Source organism: Labeo rohita, chromosome 5 (genome assembly GCF_022985175.1).
Source record: "Labeo rohita strain BAU-BD-2019 chromosome 5, IGBB_LRoh.1.0, whole genome shotgun sequence".
Lineage (NCBI taxonomy): Eukaryota > Metazoa > Chordata > Actinopteri > Cypriniformes > Cyprinidae > Labeo > Labeo rohita.
This window is the reverse complement of record NC_066873.1, coordinates 35,883,011-35,904,698: the sequence shown is the minus strand read 5'-3', so window position 1 is coordinate 35,904,698 and position 21,688 is coordinate 35,883,011. Positions and strand designations below refer to the sequence as shown.

The 21,688-nt window shown below is 36.9% G+C and overlaps 1 protein-coding gene across 5 annotated transcripts in view; it reads right to left on the bottom strand.

Annotated features, from left to right (window-relative positions):
• LOC127165428 (protein FAM214B) overlaps positions 1 to 21,688 on the bottom strand; it is a 28,182-nt gene that overhangs the window by 6,128 nt on the left and 366 nt on the right. The window contains exons 1-5 of one of the 5 annotated variants that reach the window (XM_051110057.1): positions 20,807 to 21,410; positions 12,831 to 12,985; positions 5,362 to 5,540; positions 4,075 to 4,250; positions 853 to 2,155 (exon numbers count right to left, since the gene is read on the bottom strand). In XM_051110057.1, coding sequence (XP_050966014.1) covers positions 853 to 1,941 — 1,089 coding nt within the window. In that variant the 5' untranslated portion in view covers positions 1,942 to 2,155; positions 4,075 to 4,250; positions 5,362 to 5,540; positions 12,831 to 12,985; positions 20,807 to 21,410. Of the gene's footprint in view, positions 1 to 852; positions 2,156 to 4,074; positions 4,251 to 5,361; positions 5,541 to 12,830; positions 12,986 to 13,386; positions 13,601 to 20,806; positions 21,411 to 21,688 lie in introns of those variants that run through there. The other 4 variants (XM_051110056.1, XM_051110055.1, XM_051110058.1 and 1 more) reach the window with 4 other exon arrangements.

Below are 21,688 nucleotides of genomic sequence, written 5' to 3'. Positions count from 1 at the left end.
CTGCATAGACAGCAATGGAACTACCATGTACAAGGCCCGGAAAAGTAGTAACAACACTGATAAAATAGTCCATGTGACATGGACTTGTGAACATGCGTCAAAGTTGAATACAGTGGCTATTTTTGTTTTCTTTGTGCACAAAAAGTATGACTGAACCACTGATGTCACATGGACTTTTTTGTCGATGTCCTTACTACCTTCCTGGACCTTGAACATGGCACTTGCATTGCCATCTACGCTGGGTCAGAAAGCTCGGATTTCATCAAAAATATCTCAATTTGTGTTCTGAAGATGAACAAAGGTCTTACGAGTTTGGACTGACATGAGGGTGAGTAATTAATGACTATATATTTTCATTTTTGGGTAAACAATCCCTTTTCAGTGTGTACACGATCTCTAGCTACAATGTTAAAGGAGAAGTTCACCTCCAGTACAAAAATTAACTGATAATGTACCCCCTTGTCATCCAAGATGTTCATGCCTTCCTTTCTTCAGTCGTAAAGAATTTGTTTTTTGAGGAACACATTTCAGGAATTTTCTCCACATAGTGGACTTCAATGGTACCCACGAGTTTGAACGTCCAAAATGCAGTTTCAATGCAGCTTTAAAGGGCTCTAAACAATCCCAGCTGAGGAATAAGGCTCTTATCTAGCGAAACGATCAACCATTTTCTTAAAAAAAAAAAATTCTCTAAAAAAAAATTTCTTTATGACTGAAGAAAGAAAGGCATGAACATCTTGGATGACAATGGGGTAAGTACATTATCTCTAAATTTTTGTTCTGGAAGTGAACTTCTCCTTTAAGTCATGTGAAAGGGACTTAAGTTTAATTTCTACTTCATTTGCATCTCACCTTGGTGTGCTCCCTTGCTGAGGGTAGTAGATGGTTCCAGAAGGGTGCACCCTTGGCATCAGTGCTACGACAGGATGCTAATCCAAGCCCTGGTGCCAACAGTGCCAGCCGACTGCGTTTTGATGTAGATGGACCCTCATCTTCTGAGCAGGACTCTCCTGTATCACTAGAGGAGAGAAGTCTTTTCTTCACTGGGCAGGAATTGGATGATCCTGATATCAGGCTATTTGCTTCCACTGGTGTCTTCTCAAGAGAGCTCAGTCTGTTAGAGGAGGAGGAAGTGGAGGAGGTCTTTGTCTCTGATGGTGGAGGAGAAGATTCAAAAGTCGTCCCCCATTCCACAGCCTCAGCTGGTGTTGAAAACGGGACAGGTGCCCAACTGCTCTCTGTGCCGCACAACATGCCCTTGACGTCGGCAGAGTTATGGCCTTCATCCCGTGGCCCTTCGTTGATGGCAGCCGGGATGTTTCCTGCTGTAGAGGCCTCAGTTCTGGGAGTAAGAGTAGGAGGACTCCCTTCACAGTGGCCCCAGGTGGAGTGAGGGCCCTGGGGGTCCACCATAGGGGGAGATTTAGGGGATAGCGGAGCGAAGGCATCCGGGACGGGCCTGTCGTGGTTGTGCTGAGCTGGGCGGCGACCAGGAATTGGTGGATGCGAAGGGGAAAGAGGTGGCGACCTAGGGATTTCTGAGTCTCTGCGCTCAAGGAGCGAGTTGGAAAAAAGTGGCTCCACCCCAGACCCACACAGCACCTCCCCATCTGACTCATCATCATCGTCATCCTCACCCTGTTGGAAAAGACGCTTGTGGGCGACAGGTACCGACGTCCCCTCCAGGCTACGCTTCATACCTACTCGGATAGGGCGAAGAGTCTCTTGGTTTTCCCCAAAACCACCTCTTTGGGAGAGGATGGATAGCTGGTAGACCTTTTGTAGCCTGATTTCTTCTTCTCCAAAAGGTCTGGGAACAACTCTGCGTACTTCAGACTCAGGGCTCTCGCTCCGAGTGCTAGGCAGAGGTAGATCCCCGTCCTGGGCTGGAAGCTCAACGGCCGGCTCTTTACGAGCCAGTTCCACGTGGATGTGACGCATAGTGACTTTGTTTGTGCTGGGTGATTGTTTCAGGGGAAGTTGTGCAGTATTAAATAATAAAGACACAAGCTCTAGAGAGTTCTAGAATGTCTCAACAAGTGCAACAAGGCTGTGAAAGTGAAAGTAAGCTTTCTGTCTCATAGATGGAAGGCTTTAGTTGCTAGGGGTCAGTTGTGGAGTTAGGACAAGCTGATTTCCACAGTGCACACAGCTTCTGAGGTAAAACAAACAGGAATACAAGTATAAGCAAATTGATACGAAACCCATAATAATAATTACACCTTAAAATATTAACAATGAACACATTTCAAATGTATCTTTAACAACACATTGTCATTTAGACAAAATTTGAATTCAGTTAGGTTGCCTTTGTAACCAGTTGAAAAAGGGTTAAAGGGATAGTTCACCTAAAAATGAAAGTTCTGTCATTAATTACTCACCCTCATGTTGTTCCAAACCCATAAAACCTTCGTTCATCTTAGGAACACAATTTAAGATATTTTTGATGGAATACGAGAGCTTTCTGACCCTCCATAGAGGGTCCTTCCATGTTCAAGGTCCAGAAGGATACAAAGAACATTGACAAAATAGTCCATGTGACATCAGTGGTTCAACCATAATTTTATGAAGCAACGAGCATACGGTTCAAAAACAAAAATAATGACTTTATTCAACAATTCTTCTCCTCTACAATTAAAAAAAAAAAAAATACAATTTAAATACTTTTTAATCTCAAACGCTCGTCTTGTCTTGCTCTGCCTGAACTCTGTGTATTCTGACTAAAGACAGTTAGGGCATGTTGAAAAACTCTAACCGTATTTTCTCCCTCACCTTCAAAAATCATTTCAAAATCATCCTACATCGCTGCAGAAGTACCAACCCAGTCTTTGCAAAGTGAGCATGCAAAGATGATCAGACACTCTTAACAAAAAGGTAAAATAGCGATATAGGACGATTTTGAAGTTGAAGGAGAACATGAGATGGGAGTTTTTCAACATACCCTAACTGTAATGAACCGGAAAAAAAAACAAGAGTCCAGGCGGAGTAAGACAAGACTGCGAGAGAGTGTTTGACATTAAAAAGTATATAAATTGTATTATTTTTATGAAAATAATTGATCGTTTCGCTAGATAAGACCCTTTTTCCTCAACTGGGACTGTTTACAGACGTATTTGGGATAATTTGAAGCCCCATTTAAACTACATTTTGGAAGTTCAAGCTCAGGGCACCATAAAAGTCCATTATATGGAAAAAATGCTGAAATGTTTTCCTCAAAAAACATAATTTCTTTCCAACTGAAGAAAGGAAGACATAAACATCTTGGATGACAAGAGGGTGAGTACATTATCTGTAAAGCTTTGTTCCGGAAGTGGACTTCTCCTTTTTGGTTGAACTTGAAATTTTGGTTGAACCACTGATGTCACATGGACTATTTTGTCGATGTTCTTGGTACCTTTCTGGACCTTGAACGCGGATGGACCCTTGCTGTCTATGCAGGGTCAGAAAGCTCTTGGATTTCATCAAAACTATCTTCATTTGTGTACCGAAGCTGATCGAAGGTTTCATGGGCTTGGAACAACTTGAGGGTGAGTAATTAATGACAGAATTTTCATTTTTGGGTGAACTATCCCTTTAAGGCAGAGGTTCCCAACCCTGTTCCTGGAGATCGACCTTCCTGCAAAGTTTAGTTCCAACCCTAATCAAACACACCTGTCTGTAATAATCAAGTGCTCCTTCAGATCCTAATTAGCTTATTCAGGTGTGTTTGGTCAGGATTGGAGCTGAACTCTGCAGGAAGGTTGAGCTCCAGGACCATGGTTGAGCCCCCCTGCTTTAAGGAATAAGACTATGCTATTTGTGCTGTATGTTTTTGATTCACTAACATAAACCGTAAGATTTATTTCTCAGGAAATGAGACTATAAAAGTCACATTTTATGTTTCTGATTTAGTAAAACAAAAAACAACAAAAAAAAAAGAACTGGCTCATAAGAGTATTAACTCGAGAATAGGACTACACTGGTTGTTTTGCTGTGGCACAGAAGATTCTGCATCACTGCTGTAAACTGGAGTAGGAAAGTGTCATAAAATATATTTACCAAAGAAGTGTGTGAATGACCGTTTACCAAACATACATGCCTGTTGGTGCCTGCAGCCTGGTTTCAGGTCCTTCCACATCCACCCCTATAGCTTCTGAGTTGTTGACCCTTGAATTTTGACCCTGACCTTAGCCCCTGAGTTCGGCCATCTCCAACACTGCCCCGCTGATGCAACAACAGCATTCCCAGATACACAGGCAGCTGACAGGGGCCTGACCAAAAAAGAAAACGAAAAAGAGAAAGTGTCAAAGAGACAGTCAACAAGATTTTCAAGTGTATTTGAAAGAAGCCTCACCAAGTCTGCATTTATTACAGGGATGCTGTGAAATATTACAATTTACAATAACTGTTTTCAATATTTGAATTTTATTCATTCTTGTGATGGCAAGTTACAAGCATTACTCCACACTTGAGTGTCATTATTCTTCAGAAATGATTCAGTATGCTTATAAGAAATATTTCTTTTGAGGAAAACATTCCAGGATTTTTCTCCATAGTGGATTTCAATGGGAGCCAACGGGCTGAAGGTCTAAATCGCAGTTTCATTGCAGCTTCAAAGGGCTCTACACGATCCCAGCTTATCTGGCAAAATGATTGGTCATTTTATAAAAAATAAAATAAAAATGTATATACTTTTTAACCACAAATACTCATCTGCACTAGCTCCGCGATGCACATCACACTGCATTATACATTATGTTATCACGCTAGAAACACGTTTTTCATTCTTCATCTGTGTACTTTGGTTCAAAAAGGTAGGGCAGGGTGAAAAACTCCAACTTCGAAATTGTCCAACATTGTTGTTTTACCTTTTTTTGTAAAGGGTGTTTACAGGGTGCTTTGTAAACACTGGGTTGGTACTCCTGCCTATGTCATGTTTGATTTTTCCAACACAACTACATAAAATGTGAATTCGAGCTAGTGCAAGACAAGCATTTGTGGTTAAAGTATATTTAATTTTTTTAATTTTTTAATATTTTAGAAATTATTTTTTAATATTTGTAATATTTGTAGAGCCCTTTGAAGCTGCATTGAAGCTGCACTTTGGACCTTCAACCCATTGATCCCCATTGAAGTCCACTATGTGGAGAAAAATCCTGGAACGTTTTCCTCAAAGACCTTAATTCCTTTTCAACTGAAGAAAGAAAGACATAAACATCTTGGATGACATGGGGGTGAGTAAATTATTAGGAAATTTTAATATTGGAAGTGAACTAATCCTTTCAATTTAACAGTAGGACTACCAAACTTGGACAGGAAACCTAGCCTGCTAAACAATTACTTGGTTATTAGCATCATAGTACATGCTTATAGTTTACTTACCAAGGGCAGAGCGTCAGTGAGGTGGGAGGGGACTTGCAGTACGTGCCAATGAATAAGTAAAATCCCTCCTACAGCTCCACCCAGATAAGGCCAGTGGCCAATCACGCCTCCCCTTGGCTCCTGAAAGGAGTGGACTGCTCAGCGGCTGCATCCTGAGCCAGGCATTCCAGAGACACAACCTATCGAAGAACAATGGTTAATCAACAACAAATCGACTTGATCAAATCAGTAACCATACCAAACAGTTCAATCTGCACATGATCCGAAACGGTTGTTTTAAACCGATTTAGGAATCAATTTATCTGGTAAATTGCTGTGTCAACACAGGGACTAAAGAGTCAAGATCAAACTCAAATTGATCAGTCATTTAATAGTTTTTAATCCAGACATTGTTCTACTGGTCAATAAATCAACCAAGCAAATTACACTAACAGAGAACAGATACAAAGAGCAATCGTATGACTCACTACACTCATTTTATGCCATCTGATTAGGACACATGCTTGAACAGACTGTGTACTGCATAGCTCTGACTGGCTCTCTGTCTCTAGAGCTCAGGCCTGCTTGGGATCAAGACTGGCAGACAAAACACGGAGACGCACAACAGAACCTTTGTACTGTCTTGCATCAGAGAACGAGCAGTCCTGCTCATTAAAAGACAAAAACAGGAACATACAACCACTAACACACTAACTTGTGCTGCCCTAAGTAATGGCTTTCGGAAAAACATGAAACAAGTGAGCTTTATCTACTGCAGCTTAGCTAAATGCATGCAAATATTATAGTCTGAATGCATACTAGCTGAATAAATCTTTTTGTCCTTTCCATACTGAAACAAACCTGTATGGCTTTGTCTGTGGAAAAGATAGTTTGAAGAATGTTTCAGATATTTATTTTTTGGGTGAACTATACCTTTTAGGTTGAATGTAAGCCAAAATTTACACTGTTGTCTCGTGATTATAGGTTTGGATCCTCTTAAGCTGTTTTCCGCTATCTTAAGGATGCACACATTGCATCCATAGGGGAAAATTTTTTTACAAATCCTCTGCATTATGAAAATCATAATCTGCTTGTCAGGTTTTAAATTCTTTTGAAAGAAGTCTCTTATGCTTACCAAGACTTCAATTAATTGATAGAATATACAGTAAAAACAGTAATATGCTTACAATTTTGTGGCAACCCACGATACATTGTTTTCTGTATTCTTAGATTAATTGAAAGTTAAAATGGCATTTATTTGAAAAATATCTATATTTTTCAACATCATCTCTTTACTGTCACTTGCTTCATTTGATGCATTCACTGAAACCCTGCTAAATAAGAGTATTCATTTCTTTAAAAAAAACAGTAGTGTATGTGTCACATCTTGCATGCATTGAGCACTATCTAATGAAGGTCAAGTATGCAGGTCTGACAGATATAAATGCACAAAATATGAAAAGACAGAATGTTGAGAATCTGGCTTTTCTAAGAGATGCATTTGCATTACACTGCTTGAATTCAGTGGCCTCTCAAGGGAGGAGCTTACACTAGGAAAAGTCTGTAAAAATAGGACACAATGACAGTTTTAATGACTTTTCTATATTGGAATTTTCCGTATTGATTTTTCACAGGTGTTTTACCCATACTTTAAATTACTCATTGCATTGTGTTGTGTTTTAAGGTTAAAGGAAATGTCCGTAAACTTAATGGTCCAGTCCTGGCAGAATACTACTAGGACTTGGACCAGAGGGTCTTTGAGTTCACTTGCAAAATATGGGCCTATGCAGCCAAATCGAATCAAACCACAAAGAGATGGAAAGAGACACCGAGACAGAAATGGACACTGAATGAGAGTATGTGTTGTGCCATATTACTGTTTTTGTGACATAACACAACATAACTCCACCATGAAGACTTAAATGTACACAGAAGACTTGAGGTTGAGAGTATTTTTAGGCATTGCTATGACAAACAGCTAATGGGGAAGACCTCACACTGACATAAGATCTGAAATAACAGTCAGAGGTTCCAGACAAACATAGACTGGACACCTAAAAACACCATATGTGACCCTGGACCATAAAACCTGTTTAGGGTATGTTTGTAGCAATAGCCAAAAATACATTGTATGGGTCAAAATTATAGATTTTTCTTTTATGCCAAAAATCATGTTCCATAAAGATAGTAAATTTCCTACTGTAAATTTATCAAAACTTGATTTTTTTATTAGCAATATGCATTGCTAAGAACTTCATTTTGGACAACTTTAAAATGCAATTTTCTGAATATTTTGTTTTTTTTTTGCACCCTCAGATTCCAAATTTTAAAATAGATGTATCTTGGACAAATATTATCCTATCCTTACACACCATACATCAATTGAAAGCTTATTTGTGAAACTGGACCACAAAACTGAGATTTATACAAATAAATAAGATTTCCATTGATCTATGGTTTGTTAGGATAGGACAATATTTGGCCGAGATACAACTTTTTGAAAATCTGGAATCTGAGGGTGAAAAAAAAAAAAAAAAAAAAAAAAAGAATATTGAGAAAAATCACCTTTAAACATGTCCAAATTACATTTTGATATATTTATGGTAGGAAATTTACAAAATAACAAAATATCTTTATGGACCATGATCTTTACTTAATATCCTAATGATTTTTGGCATAAAAGACAAATCTATCATTTTGACCCATATAACTTATTTTTGGCTATTGCTACAAATATACCTGTGCTACTTATGACTGGTTTTGTGATCCAGGGTCACATTTATTCAGCTTTCTGATGATATATAAATCTCAATTTCATAAAATTGACCCTTATGACTGGTTGTATGTTCCAGGGTCACATATGTAACCCAACAGCATTCCAGGGCCTACAAAACCAGACAGATACAAAACATCAAATCTATTTTTATTTATTTATTTATTTTTAAATAAATTATACTTTTATTCTGCAAGGATACATTAAATTGATTAAAATTGACAGTCAAGACACAGCACAATGGTTTTCAACGCTGATAATAATAAATGTTTCTTGAGCACCAAATCAGCATATTAAATTGATTTCTGAAGGACCATGTGACACTGAAGACTGCAGTAATGGCAGCTAAAAATTCAGCTTTGCCATCAAAGGAATAAAACATTAAAATAGTTTTCATTTCTTTCTTTTTTATATATTTTCCTCTATGACTGTGTTTTTATTTTTTAAATAAAGTGTATATAGATGTGTGGAGAAGTTTTCGGTGAAGTTTGAAAAAGTCTGAAAAGTCCTTTTTTTGTTTAATAATGGTTTGCCAAACATGTGGGGGTCTGTTACACATGATGTAAGATCCTCATAGTGTTGCTGTGAATCTTTCAGACTCAGCATGAATAGAACCCTGAACCCCAGGTCAAATACAGCTGACAAGACACACACAGACACACACACAGTAACCAACTAACACACTGGTGTTACACACCAACATGTTGCCCAGAGAGTAGAATGAGATGTAATGTGTTTATTCCAAGCACATGATGCCAGTGATATAACTGCAAAACATTTTCTGAAACATACAAATTTTGCATGATTTCATTATCAGCTTAGTCCTGTTCCTGAAAATCTCTTCATATGGTTGTTTTTATTACCACTGAATTGGAATGAATTGTTGTCTAGCTTAAATGAACAAGTCGAGGACACACTGAGAGTTCAGTTTATCCACTCTGCCTGTAAAAAAAAAAAGCAAGAATGTTCATCCCCACCCCCAGAGAATTCAATACGGAGCAGAAGAAAATAGATGGGGGAACCAAACATCCAAGACTAGCATAGGCAGCTGTCAGCTGTATGTTGTTTTTCTGGCTACTAGGTGTTATTTAGGAGAAAGTCATCAGTCAAGAATTAGTCAAGCCAGTTTCGTTTGTATAGCAAATAATACAGTTCATTTCCAAGCAGCAAATATAAAATAGCATCTTAATACCCCAATGACCAACTGAGCTAGGGAAAACTTCCTAAGAGTAATTAGTAGTAAATTAAGGGGATATAAAGAACAAATGTATTTTTTATAATCACACTGCAATGGAAGACATCTGTGCTCGTCTTTAGTTATTGGAATTGTTGAATGCAAAGCGGAGCATCTGTTTATGATGATTACGAAGCAGTAGCTGATGGTTATTGAATGAAGCAAAAATATTTCGTTCTACACTCTAAAAAAATGCTGGGTTATTTTTTTAACCCAAATACTGGGTTCTGCCCGTTGGGCCATTTTATTGGGTTGTTTTTTATATTTTTACTCAGGTGCTGGGTAGTTTTTTATTTAACCCAAATGCTGGGTTTAGCTTGTTGGGTAATTTCAGTGGATTATTTTTAATATTTTTTTTCCCAGGTGCTGGGTAGTTTTTCCTGTAACTAAGCTGGCTCATTTTTAATGCTGGGTAATTTTTTTCTACCCAACCGCTGGGTTGAGCCTGTCTCTGTTGAAACAACCCAGCTGCTGAGTTACAGCATTTTTGAGTCTTCTACAGCAGTGGTTCCCAACTACGTTCCTGGAGGCCCCCCAACTCCTTAATCAAACACGCCTGATTCAGATCATCAGATCATTAGTAGAGACTCCAAGACATAAAATGGGTGTCTCAGACAATGGAGAGATGCAAAATGTGCAGTGTTGGGGGGGCCTCCAGGAACGTGGATGGGAACCACTGCTCTACAGGAGAGCATTCTCAGCGCCCCTGATTTAGTGCACTTCTTCAGTGAAATAAAGGTTTTTATACTTTTTATTTCATTTCTAAAGTTTTACTGTGTTGTAAATTATGTTATTTTACGCAACGCAACATATAAGGACGAGATGTCAGCTAAATGCGTCAGAAGCTGTCGATTCGCATGATGGAAATGCTTTTTGCCTTGCATAACATAAACTGATTCTATTCATTATAATACTAAATATAATATAACTTAATTTGATGTTAAAATGTTCTCTATTCTCAGTACTGTTTACTCAGTACTAGTTGGCTTAAATAAAACAGCCCAGCTTGTTGGGTAAAAACATTTAACCCAGCCAGCTGGGTCAATATAACCCAGCATGTGTTCTGTCCAATATTTACCAAGTGCTGGGTTGCCAAATAACTCAAGTTGGGTTGTTTTTAACCCAGCATTTTTTAAGAGTATACACAATTCAAGAACACAAAAACATGGAAGGATTAAAAGAAAACGGGGGGTAACCTCAAGGCCAAACAATCAAAAATTACACTGGAGCTTCAGTCAAGCATTGTTTCAACCCACTGTTTTAACCCTGTTGTCATCCAAGATGTTCATGTCTTTCTTTCTTTAGTCGTAAAGAAATTATGTTTTTTGAGGAGAACATTTCACGAATTATCTCCATATAGTGGACTTCAATGGTGGTCGCAAGTTTGAACATCCAAAATGCAGTTTCAATGCAGCTTCAAAGGACTATAAATGATCCCAGCCGAGGAATAAGGGTCTTATAATAAGGGTATAGCTCTGTGATGCACATGCATTCTCTGTTTAATCCAGGTCAATACAGTTAGGGGTATACACTCCCATCTTATTTTCCTTTTTTTGTAAAGGGCATTTGACCTTCTTTGCATGTTCACTTTGCAAACACTGGGTCATTACTTCTGCAGTGATATAGGACGATTTTAATGTTGGAGGAGAAAATGAGATGGGAGTTTTTCGACATACCCTTACTGTATTGACCCGGATTACACAGAATACACATGCGCATCACAGAGCTAGACAAGATGAGCATTTGAGGTTAAAAAGTATATAAATTTACATTTTTTTAGAGAATGACTGATTTCGCTAGGTAAGACCCTTATTCCTCGGCTGGGATCATTTTGAGCCCTCTGAAGCTGCATTGAAACTGCATTTTGGACGTTCAAAACTCACTATATGGAGATAATTCCTGAAATGTTTTCCCTCAAAAAATAATTTCTTTACAACTGAAGAAAGAAAGACATGAACATCTTGGATGACAACAGAGTGAGTACATTATCTGTAATTTTTTGTTCTGGAAGTGAACTTCTCCTTTAACAAGTCATTCTCCCTATAGAGTCACCATGGAGTTTGTTTATCATAGCTATGAACCTTTAGCTTTTATATTTATAGCTTTTGTTACTATGGACATATATTTGAATTATCTGGATGGCAGGTAGCTTTTACCTGGCACGAGAATAAATCACTTCCTTCTTTGGCTTTAATGGAAACATGAAAGCATTCTCAAACAAACTTGTTTCATGAAAGCTAAACTATAGCTAAAACACACTGGATATGGCACACATATACCCAACAGGTGTTGTTACTCAAACAATAAAGACAATTCATTTTTACCATGCATGTAAGAGTGAGTCAGCAAGAAAGAGCATCTTATGGGCATGAATATAGACCCCTACCTCTAAGTCTACAGTGATGAAGTGTGCAGCCCTTGAGGTTTTTGCAAAACACCTGGCTTTCACATCTGAGGAAGTCACAAAATGTCATTACAAACTATAGCAGGAACAAAGACTGAACCACTCACAAGCTCACCTCTGACTAAGCTCATCTATCCTCACTAAAAGCCTGCCAGTTTGCAAAACCAAGGGCTGAAATATTATCTCTATATGCGGCAAGGGTCATGATGTCATGATTCATTTGTGCACTGACAGATATGACAAGAAAGCAAGAGAGAGATAAAACAGCTGTCTCACTCTTTGAAAAAAAAAAAAAAAAAAAGTTCTTTGAAGCTACTTCCTTTCCCACTTCCAACCACCAATGCTCATAAATGGGCAGTTGACAAACGACATATACATGAAAATAAAGATGTTAGGTTAAATGAATTTAATTTATAATTTCGGCAGGTTCTTAACTATTCACAATTCACAATTTATTTCAAGTTATTCACTATTTGCCAATGTTCATTGTAGTCTTTCAATTTTTCAGTTTTTATGTCTTTCAGGACATAAAAACTGAATATAAGTGTTAGTTGTTTACACACTATCCATAAACATACATATATCAAATTTGTAGTTTTTTTAACCATTTAATAAATATTTTTAGCTCATTTAAATTCTCTCCAAAGGACTATTTCCAAGCACAAATATTCAAAAGGACATAAAAATATTGTTAAAGTTTTAGATAAAGTACAACATGCCACACAGCAAGACACTAATGTCATTGACTGGTAAAAAAAAAAAATGTCAAACTTAATCAAATTTTTAGGTTAGCATTTTAGGTCTATATACAGAAAGGCACACAATTGTGGTGTTTAACTCTTTTTGTGGCTAGTTCATTTAAATAGCCTTTGGTGTGACAAATGATCTTTTAAAAGTACACATCTTTAAAATGTAGCCTGTCATTTCCTACAAGGTCATAAAAACTACATGTACAATGCTTACACAACATATTTGCAATAGTTTAGGTATGCCTTGTCACACTGCTGTCATTGCATTGCTGATTTCATGTCAACCATCCATAAACACACTACAAAATTCATGCTAGCCTTCTGACTCACCTCTCTAAGAACTCCTGCCCTTTCCTCCTCGTCTGTTTCTCCGTCCTCTCAGTTGGAGCTCTAAAGTCGTGCTTGTTGTTGCTTCAAGACTGTGAGGAGTTGAAAGGTTACTTGCATGGAATGAGGGAGTGCAGGCCTTTCGTTCTGTTCCTCCCCTGAGAGGAGTGAGAAAGAGAGAGAAGCATACAAAACCTAAGTCCAATCAAGGTTTCTTGTTCAAGCAGTCTGTAAAAAACACATCTCGCTGTTTATGCTCTCTGTGCACTGCTATTCTGGTATGCCCAACTGTGAATCTCTCTTTCCACCCTCCCGAACTCCCCCTCTCTTTCAATAACTCACACACAAAACCTCTCTCAGGCTCCCTTTGGCACATGCATATAAACTCTGTAACCCCCCCTACTTTTCACTTCTAACTCCCCCCACCACCACCACCACCATCTCACACACATCTTTTCCCCCCCTCAAATAACTTGAACACAATGAAAGCAGCTTTGGTATACCGCCTTTAGTGCCCCCCTCCCTTCTTGTGCTCTCTCTTTCTTGCTAAATTTCTCACCACTTGTCTCTCTCTCTCTCTCTCTCTTCTCTGCTTTGCCTTTCAGCCTACTTCCTCTCAGCTGGTTACTGAAGGCGTGCTCGCTTGCTCAGTCAGCACACAACTCATGTAAGAGTGGGGCAGGCTGTGCTGTCACCTCATTGGCCGGGGGGAGGGGGATCAGATGCCATAGCGACTGTCCTGATAGGTGTGAAGGTAAAGGGAAACCTCAAAAGTCCCGCCCACCTGTTCTGCTTGTTTTGCAGAGGCAGTGTATTCCCTCTTAGTGCTTCAGTGAGTTATTGTGTGCATTAGTGTCAGCTTGTGTATATATGTGTGTGTGTGTGTGTGTTTGACCAATAGAGGCATTCCAGAGCAACCCAAACTAGTTACTTTGGAGGCATATGTGCCATTGAACAGATCTACATTACTTTTAGTGATAACTTTTTTTAAAGCTTAGAGAGTTTATAGAAATTAATCATTTTACATAGCAAGAAGGCATTAAATCAAAAGTGACAGTAAAGACAGAATGTTGCAAAAAAACTTCTATTTCAAATAAATGCTGGTCTTATGAACTTTCTATTCCTCAAAGAATCCTGAGAAGTATTAGACAGCACAACCCTTTCAGACATTGATAGCAATAATAACTATTTCTTGAGGACCAAATCAGCATATGAGAATTATTTAACAATAAATCTTGCCATTACAGGAATAAATTACATTTTAAATTACACGAAATAGAAAATAATCACTTTAAGTTGTAATAATATTTTTACAGTATTACTATTTTTATTGTCTTTTTCATTATTAGAATAGTTTGACAAAGACTGGAGTAATGCCATGGTAAAAATTAAACTTTGCCATCACAGGAATAAATTATATTTTAAATGATATGAAACAGAAAACAATGACTTTAAATTGTAATAATATTTTTTTTACAATATTACTGTTTTTACTGTATTTTTCATTATTAGAATGGTTTGACAAAGACTGGAGTAATGCCTGGTGAAAATTCAACTTTGCCATCACAGGAATAAACTACATTTTAAATAATCTAAAATAGAAAATAATAATTTTAAATTGCAATAATATTTTTATAATATTACTGTTTTTACTGCATTTTTTATTATTAGAATGATCTGACAGACTGAAGTAATAGCTGGTAAAAATTAAACTTTGCTATCACAGGAATAAATTATATTTTAAATGGTATGAAATAGAAAATAATCACTTTAAATTGTAATAATATTTTTACAATACTACTGTTTTTAATGTATTTTTCATTATTAGAATGATTTGACAAAGGCTGGAGTAATGGCTGGTGAAAATTAAACTTTGCTATCACAGGAATAAATTCTATTTTAAATTATATGAAATATAAAATAATCAATTTAAATTGTAATAATATTTGTACAATATTACTGTTTTTACTGTATTTTTCACTATTAGAATAATTTGACAGACTGAAGTAATAGCTGGTAAAAATTCAACTTTGCTATCACAGGAATAAATTAAAATTTTAATGATATGAAAAAGAAAATAATCATTTGAAATTGTAATATTTTACAATATTACAGTTTTTACTGTATTTTTCCCTAATGGAATGATTTAACAAAGACTGGAGTAATGGCTGGTGAAAATTCAACTTTGCCATCACAGGAATAAATTACATTTTAAATGATATAAAATAGAAAATTAATACATTTAAACTCTAATAATATTTCACAATATTACTACTTTACTGCATTTTTAAAAAAATAAATGAAGGCTTGATAAGCATAAAAGGCTTAGCAGTGTACACAAATATAAGCACAGTTCAGCATTCATACAAATGCCTGTGAGCATGCTAATATCATTTACTCAAATACATTAAAAAAAGAAGGAAAAAGAAAAAAGTAAAGAGCTAAAAGGGGAAGTGCACAGCTGAGCGGATACGTCTCTGCATGAGAGTGTTATCTGCCCTTCCACAGAAACAGAGATTCTGATGGGTGTGAAGGGATGGGTGTGTGTACGTTTGTGTAAGTGTGTCTGCAGGCGATGTGCCACAGACCTCTTTCAAACGCATACAGCATCTTCCAAATAAGGAGAGGTAATTCCGCATGCACTTAAACGAAAGCATTAACACATGCAGACACAGATTAATTTCATCTCTTTAGATGCAGCAAGAATGAGTTAGAGGGGGAGGTGCGAGAGCTTTCGCTGAGAATGTATAAGGGTTTCCTTGTGGGTGTAAATAGGGGAAAATGTTTGGAGGTGCTACAAATGGAGAAGTTCTGATGTCTTGCATTGGTTGTGGAGTTTAGACGGCTGAAATTGAAAACATGCCTTGTGGAGACACATAAAGCTACTTCTCCTTTAAGAGCTCACGTTCTGTAGCCATATAAGGAATGCTTGGGGGCGTGGCTTGAGACATAAGCCAGCCCTCAAAAAGCCTCAGAGAATTCAGCTATACAGAGTGAAGCAAAACAGTACATACAAATGCAAAAGTGCACAAAAGACACACAAACATGTACGTATACGTACTTAATGGTGTTTCAGCATAGATCTGGTGTATTGATGCTGGCAAAACACTGAAGCAGCCAACACTGCTCTTAGCTGCTACTCCAAAAGTAGTTTTATTCCCTTCAAAACACTTTCCCACAAGCTATTCTGAGCTGTAGCTGGGATCAACTGGTCTATGAAGGACTGTTAAAGCTCACAGCTACATTCTAACCCTTCCCTTCCTGCATGTTTGAGTGTGTGTCGTATCCCTTTTCAGTCAAACACACTCAAACTGTCAAATTTGACACAAGCAGCTTGACTTTTACACTTTTTTCTGTAAATCTGGTGCTTGCCTGTTTAAATTAATCGAAGGCGACAGTGAAGACATTCCACATTTATAAATCCTGTTCTTTTGCACCTTTTCCATGAAAGAATTCTGAAAAATATGTTTTCCAAACTGTTTATAATGAACTTATAATAAGAAATGTTTCTTGAGCACCAAATCAGAATATCAGAAAGATTTCTGAAGGATCATGTAACACTGAAGATACTGAAAATTCTATTTGCTATCACAGAAATAAATGGCATTTTGAAATATATTAAAATAAACAAACACTTATTTTAAATTGTAATAATATTCCTGTTTTTCTGCATTTTTAATCAAACAAATGCACCCTTGGTAATGTATACAATCCATGTTATTAACATTTTAAACAAAGAAGTCTACATGCAAAGCATGCAGCCTTTTAAACAGAACTAAAGTCCCACCAGACAGACTCTATTATAGTCAGCTGCTCAACTTCCTGTTTTCCACTTCAATGAGCCAAGTGAGAACACACAAAAGGTGCAATACTCTGCTCTCTGAACTGGTGATGTAAATACACAGGATGTGATTTCTACTGGTCACACTTTCAGTTTACTTACTTTAATACTTTCTCACTGCATAATTCTCTTTTCTATTGCAAAGAGCAAAAGAAACAGACTGAATGCGCTCTAGAATGTTCCATTTAGAGCAACCAATCTCATACTTGCACAATCCTTGAATGATGTGTGTGTCTGTCAGATACATATCTCTAGAACAAACCATATGCCAAAGTATCTACTCTATAAATAGATCCATAAAATTATACTCCCCAACAAAAGGCGCTGAAACACTATAAAGCCTTTATAAGGAATCAGCTGTGGGAGTCTGTAAACGTCGCCTCAATAACAAAAACATAGCTGACGTTAGATATTAAGGTTAGTCCCTCTGTAGAGATTAGCACCTGACACTGATGAATGAGGACGGTAACTAACATGCCCTTGGTAACACGCTCTCCAAGGTGGGGGTGGCGGGTGACAAATTTACTTCTCTGTAACAGAGTAAGGGCGTAATGAGAGAAAGGCAATAGATGGTGGAAGGTGGGTATGAGGGCAAAGGTGAAATGAAAGATAACTGCATGGAAAAAAGGGAGCTTGGATATGGAGGCAGAAAGATGATGAAAAGATATGTTAATGTGTTATTATAGTACAAAGAGTACGCGCACACACACAAACTCATGCTAACCTGCAATTAGCCTAGCAAAAAACAAAGCGCTATATAATATCCAGAGTTTATGCATTGCTAACAATAGCCTGTTCTGAGACAATACAGCAGAACTTAAGCATTCTTTAGAATAATAAGAGTTAAAATGATATTCTAGCCAAATTTGGGGTGAGAATGTAATTTATTTAAATAACTGATTTTACATACAGTTGAAGTCAAAAGTTTACATACAACTTGCAGAAATAAGAGGGATCATACAAAATGCATGTTACTTTTTATTTAGTACTGAGCTGAATAAGCCATTTCACGTAAAATACATTTACATATAGTCTACAAGAGAAAATCATAGTTGAAATGATTACTCTGTTCAAAAGTTTACATACACTTGATAGTTGATAGTTGTGATAGTTGTTCACGAGTCCCTTGTTTGTCCTGAACAGTTAAACTGCCTGCTGTTCTTCAGAAAAGTCTTTCAGGTCCCACAAATTCTTTAGTTTTTCAGCATTTTTGTGTATTTGAACCCTATCCAGCAATGACTGTATGAATTTGGGATCCGTTTTTTTCCACACTGAGGACAACTGAGAGACTCATATGCAACTATTGCAGGTTTAAACACTCACTGATGCTTCTGAAGGAAAAATGACGCATTAAGTTGGGGGGTGAAAACTTTTAGAATTTGAAGGTAATGGTAAATTGTGTTTATTTTGTCTTCTGGGAAACATGCAAGTATCGTCTGTAGCTTCTGAAGGTAAGTAATACATTAAAAAAAATATGACATTTAGGCAAAATAAGAAAAATTTACACATCTTCATTCTGTTCGAAAGTTTTCACCCCTAGCTCTTAATGCATTGTTTTTTCGTCTGAAGCATCAGTGAGCGTTTGAACCTTCTGTAATAGTTGCATATGAGTCCCTCATTTGTCCTCAGTGTGAAAAGATGGATCTCAAAATCATACAGTAATTTTTGGAAAGGGTTCAAATACACAAAAATGCTGAAAAACCAAAGAATCTGTAGGATCTGAAGGATCTTTTCTGCAGAACATCGGGAAGTTTAACTGTTCAGGACAAACAAGGGACTCGTGAACAACTATTGTGGACTATATGTAAACATCTTTTATGTGAAATATCTTATTCAGGTCAGTGCTAAATAAAAAAATAACATGCATTTTGTATGATCTTTCTTATTTTGGTAAAATAATTTACATTTTGCAGATTATGCAAGGTGTATGTAAATGTTTGACTTCAACTGTATACACACACACACCAGAGGTACAGCCTATGGCAATTATCAAACTACTACTAATTCTGTTAAGTGGCTAGTCGAATTTAAATAAATGATAAACAGCTTAGCAGGTTAGGACCTTGTTCTCATGCTGGCTTTCTTGTATCACACGTGTGCACACATATAACTGCATAAAAGCACATGCCTGCACATGCACACATTTATCCCTGTGATACTGATATGATAAAAGCTTCTATTATTGAAATCCTTATCTCAGCCACTATGGGAGAAATCCTAAAGCTGATCTCAGATCATGAGATGGTTTAATTGCGAAGTGGATCTTAGATAAAAATGCCCAGACAGGTGACCAGTAGGGTGGGTTTGGCTATCGTGGTTAACCTTCCATGGCATCTCTATGGCTATTTAAAGAAGTCAAGGTGCATACCATTTTTCTAAAGGTGAGAGAAAATGAAATGTGCACACAGAGACACATAAATGCAAATGCATCAGAATGAAGAAGCACTGTAACAGGTTTTACGAATTGTATCCCAATGGGAACATACTGCTAAGGTGTTCTAATTGGTTGCAAGAAGGCTGTTATGGATTTGCTAATGTGTCCCAAAGGGGTCACATTTTATATACTATTATAGTATTTTGAATTAGCTTTTATTTTTCGATTTTCACTTTTTATTCTAATTTTAGTTTAAGATGCAGTAATTTTATTACACTCTGCTCAGTGAAACATGGACAAAACCAGAGTTTTGGTTATTTTGACATAATGGTTGATTTAAATGTGACCCTGGACCACAAAAACAGTCATAAGTAAAATGGTTATATCTGTAACAACATCCAACAATAACATTGTATAGGTTAAAATTATAGATTTTTCTTTAATGCCAAAAATAATTAGAATATTAAGTAAAGATAATGTTCCATCAAGATATTTTGTAATTTTTTAATAGTAACATGCATTGCTAAGAACTTCATTTGGACAACTTTAAAGGTGATTTTTTTCAATAATTTGAATTTTCTTTTTTCTTTTTTTTGTGCACCCTCAGATTTTTAAATAGTTGTATCTCGGCCAAATACTATCTATACTAACAAACCATACATCAATAGAAAGTTTTAGATTTATTCAGCTTTCAGATGATGTATAAATTTCAAAAAGTTTTTTTTAACTCAACTATTGCTTAAAATTACTATATTTCTTGCTTAAAACAAACCCAAATTAGGTTGGAAATTAACAATTATTAATATGTTCAATAAATTAACATTTATGAATAAATAATAAACAATAAACATTTCAAAATTGCTTATTAATAAATGTTCACCTTTTGATTATTGCTGATGCCACTAGTAACTGTCTGATTTTGAATTTCCAAATTATTTTGGGTTCATTTTATGCCAGCCATATAGTCATCTTAAACCTAGTTTTTACCTAGTTAAACATTTAACCCAACCGCTGGGTCAGAATAACCCAGTCGCTGGGTTTGTCCATAATTCACCCACTGGGTTGTATTTAACCCAGCATTTTTTAGAGTGTATGATTTTCTCATTGTCATTTTATATATAAATACATTCATATATATTCCTGTAGAGCTTTAATTAATTTTATATCAATGTTAGTCATTTTATTTCTTTTCAACAATAAATACATTCACAGTTAGTTGCATTTTTAATTTACATTTCTGTAAGTTTAAGTGTTTCATCTAACATTTATTTTATTGCATCTTTATTTAAAACACCTCAAACAGGATCCAATTCAAACAGTCCAAACCCATTATTAGCAGCGCCAGTCTGTAAAAAAGACAGACTTCCAAGCAACGCCGGAGGAACAGTGTTAATGAACCGGCACCACCCTCAATCTCATCAACAGGATAGAAAGAGAATACATTGTATTTAGGGGAGATGTTGAACTGAAACCCCTCATTCAACATTTACACGTATCAGTTGCAGAAAGAGTCGCAACAGGCCTTGACGCCGCATACTAAGCCACCTCACACTGAACACGCATTTGCTTCCTACACCGGCTTGACATGCTTATCTTCAGATTTGCTGCAGCTATTCCCAACCGTGCATTTCCCTAACCCAGTGATGTAATACATACTTCTGCTGACGGCCACACAGAAAGAGGTCACACAGCAAGGGCATTAAGAAGCTGATCTGAAGCTCTTAATATTCAAGCTTCAAACTGATGATAAAGGGCACATTCTACCTGCAGCTCTTTTGGGACATCTGAGCCCACTTTGGGTCACTGCGGATTCTCTGTTCCTTTTCGGACAATGGAAATGGCTCTGCAGCTCTCCATTGTGCCTTTCCACTGACGTCCTGTCTGGCATCAGTAATGAGCAGGATGGATGCCTCTTACATATTCTGCAACCTGTGTGCGCACCCACCCACCTACTGACAAAACTCTGACGCCATGAAATATTGGTATTATTGATAATTAAGCAACAGGAAGAACACAACAACCTTGCAGTGTTTAGGCAACAGCAGTCTATTCTGAAACATAAAGGCAACCTTTTAAAATAAACTGTGCTGCTACTAAGCAGGGCATGATTCATATGGGCCCATGGCTAGGGGTGTAACATTACAGAAACACATTCATGCACACTTCAAGCACAAAGAATGTAATAAATCAAAAAGGAACAAAGGAGTAAAAACTCAGCCATAAAGAAAAGGAGAAATGCATGTGCTTCATGCACTGATGAAAGTTGCCTTCAGTGGATGAAATAGCATGAATCAGACAAAGCAGAAACGCCCCCCTGCGCATGAACATACAGAAGCTCCTGTATGCATTGTGTGTACAGGCTATGATTAATCTGCCATTACCAAACACACGTGAAATCATTTCAAATACAATAGGTGGAAAAGACCCGGGGAGTCTTTATATCCCCCGGGGGGGTTGTTTGATCCTTCCATATTCAATTTAAAGAGAGTTTAGAATAATGAAGTACAGTATATACATGATTAATTAGTAAGATTGTTAAGGCATTTTGTAACTTCAACATTAAGAATCCATTTTTCATTATTACAATATCTGATATAGAGACTGATCTATATATAAACCGTGAACTGAGAGTGATCTAAAGGAGAA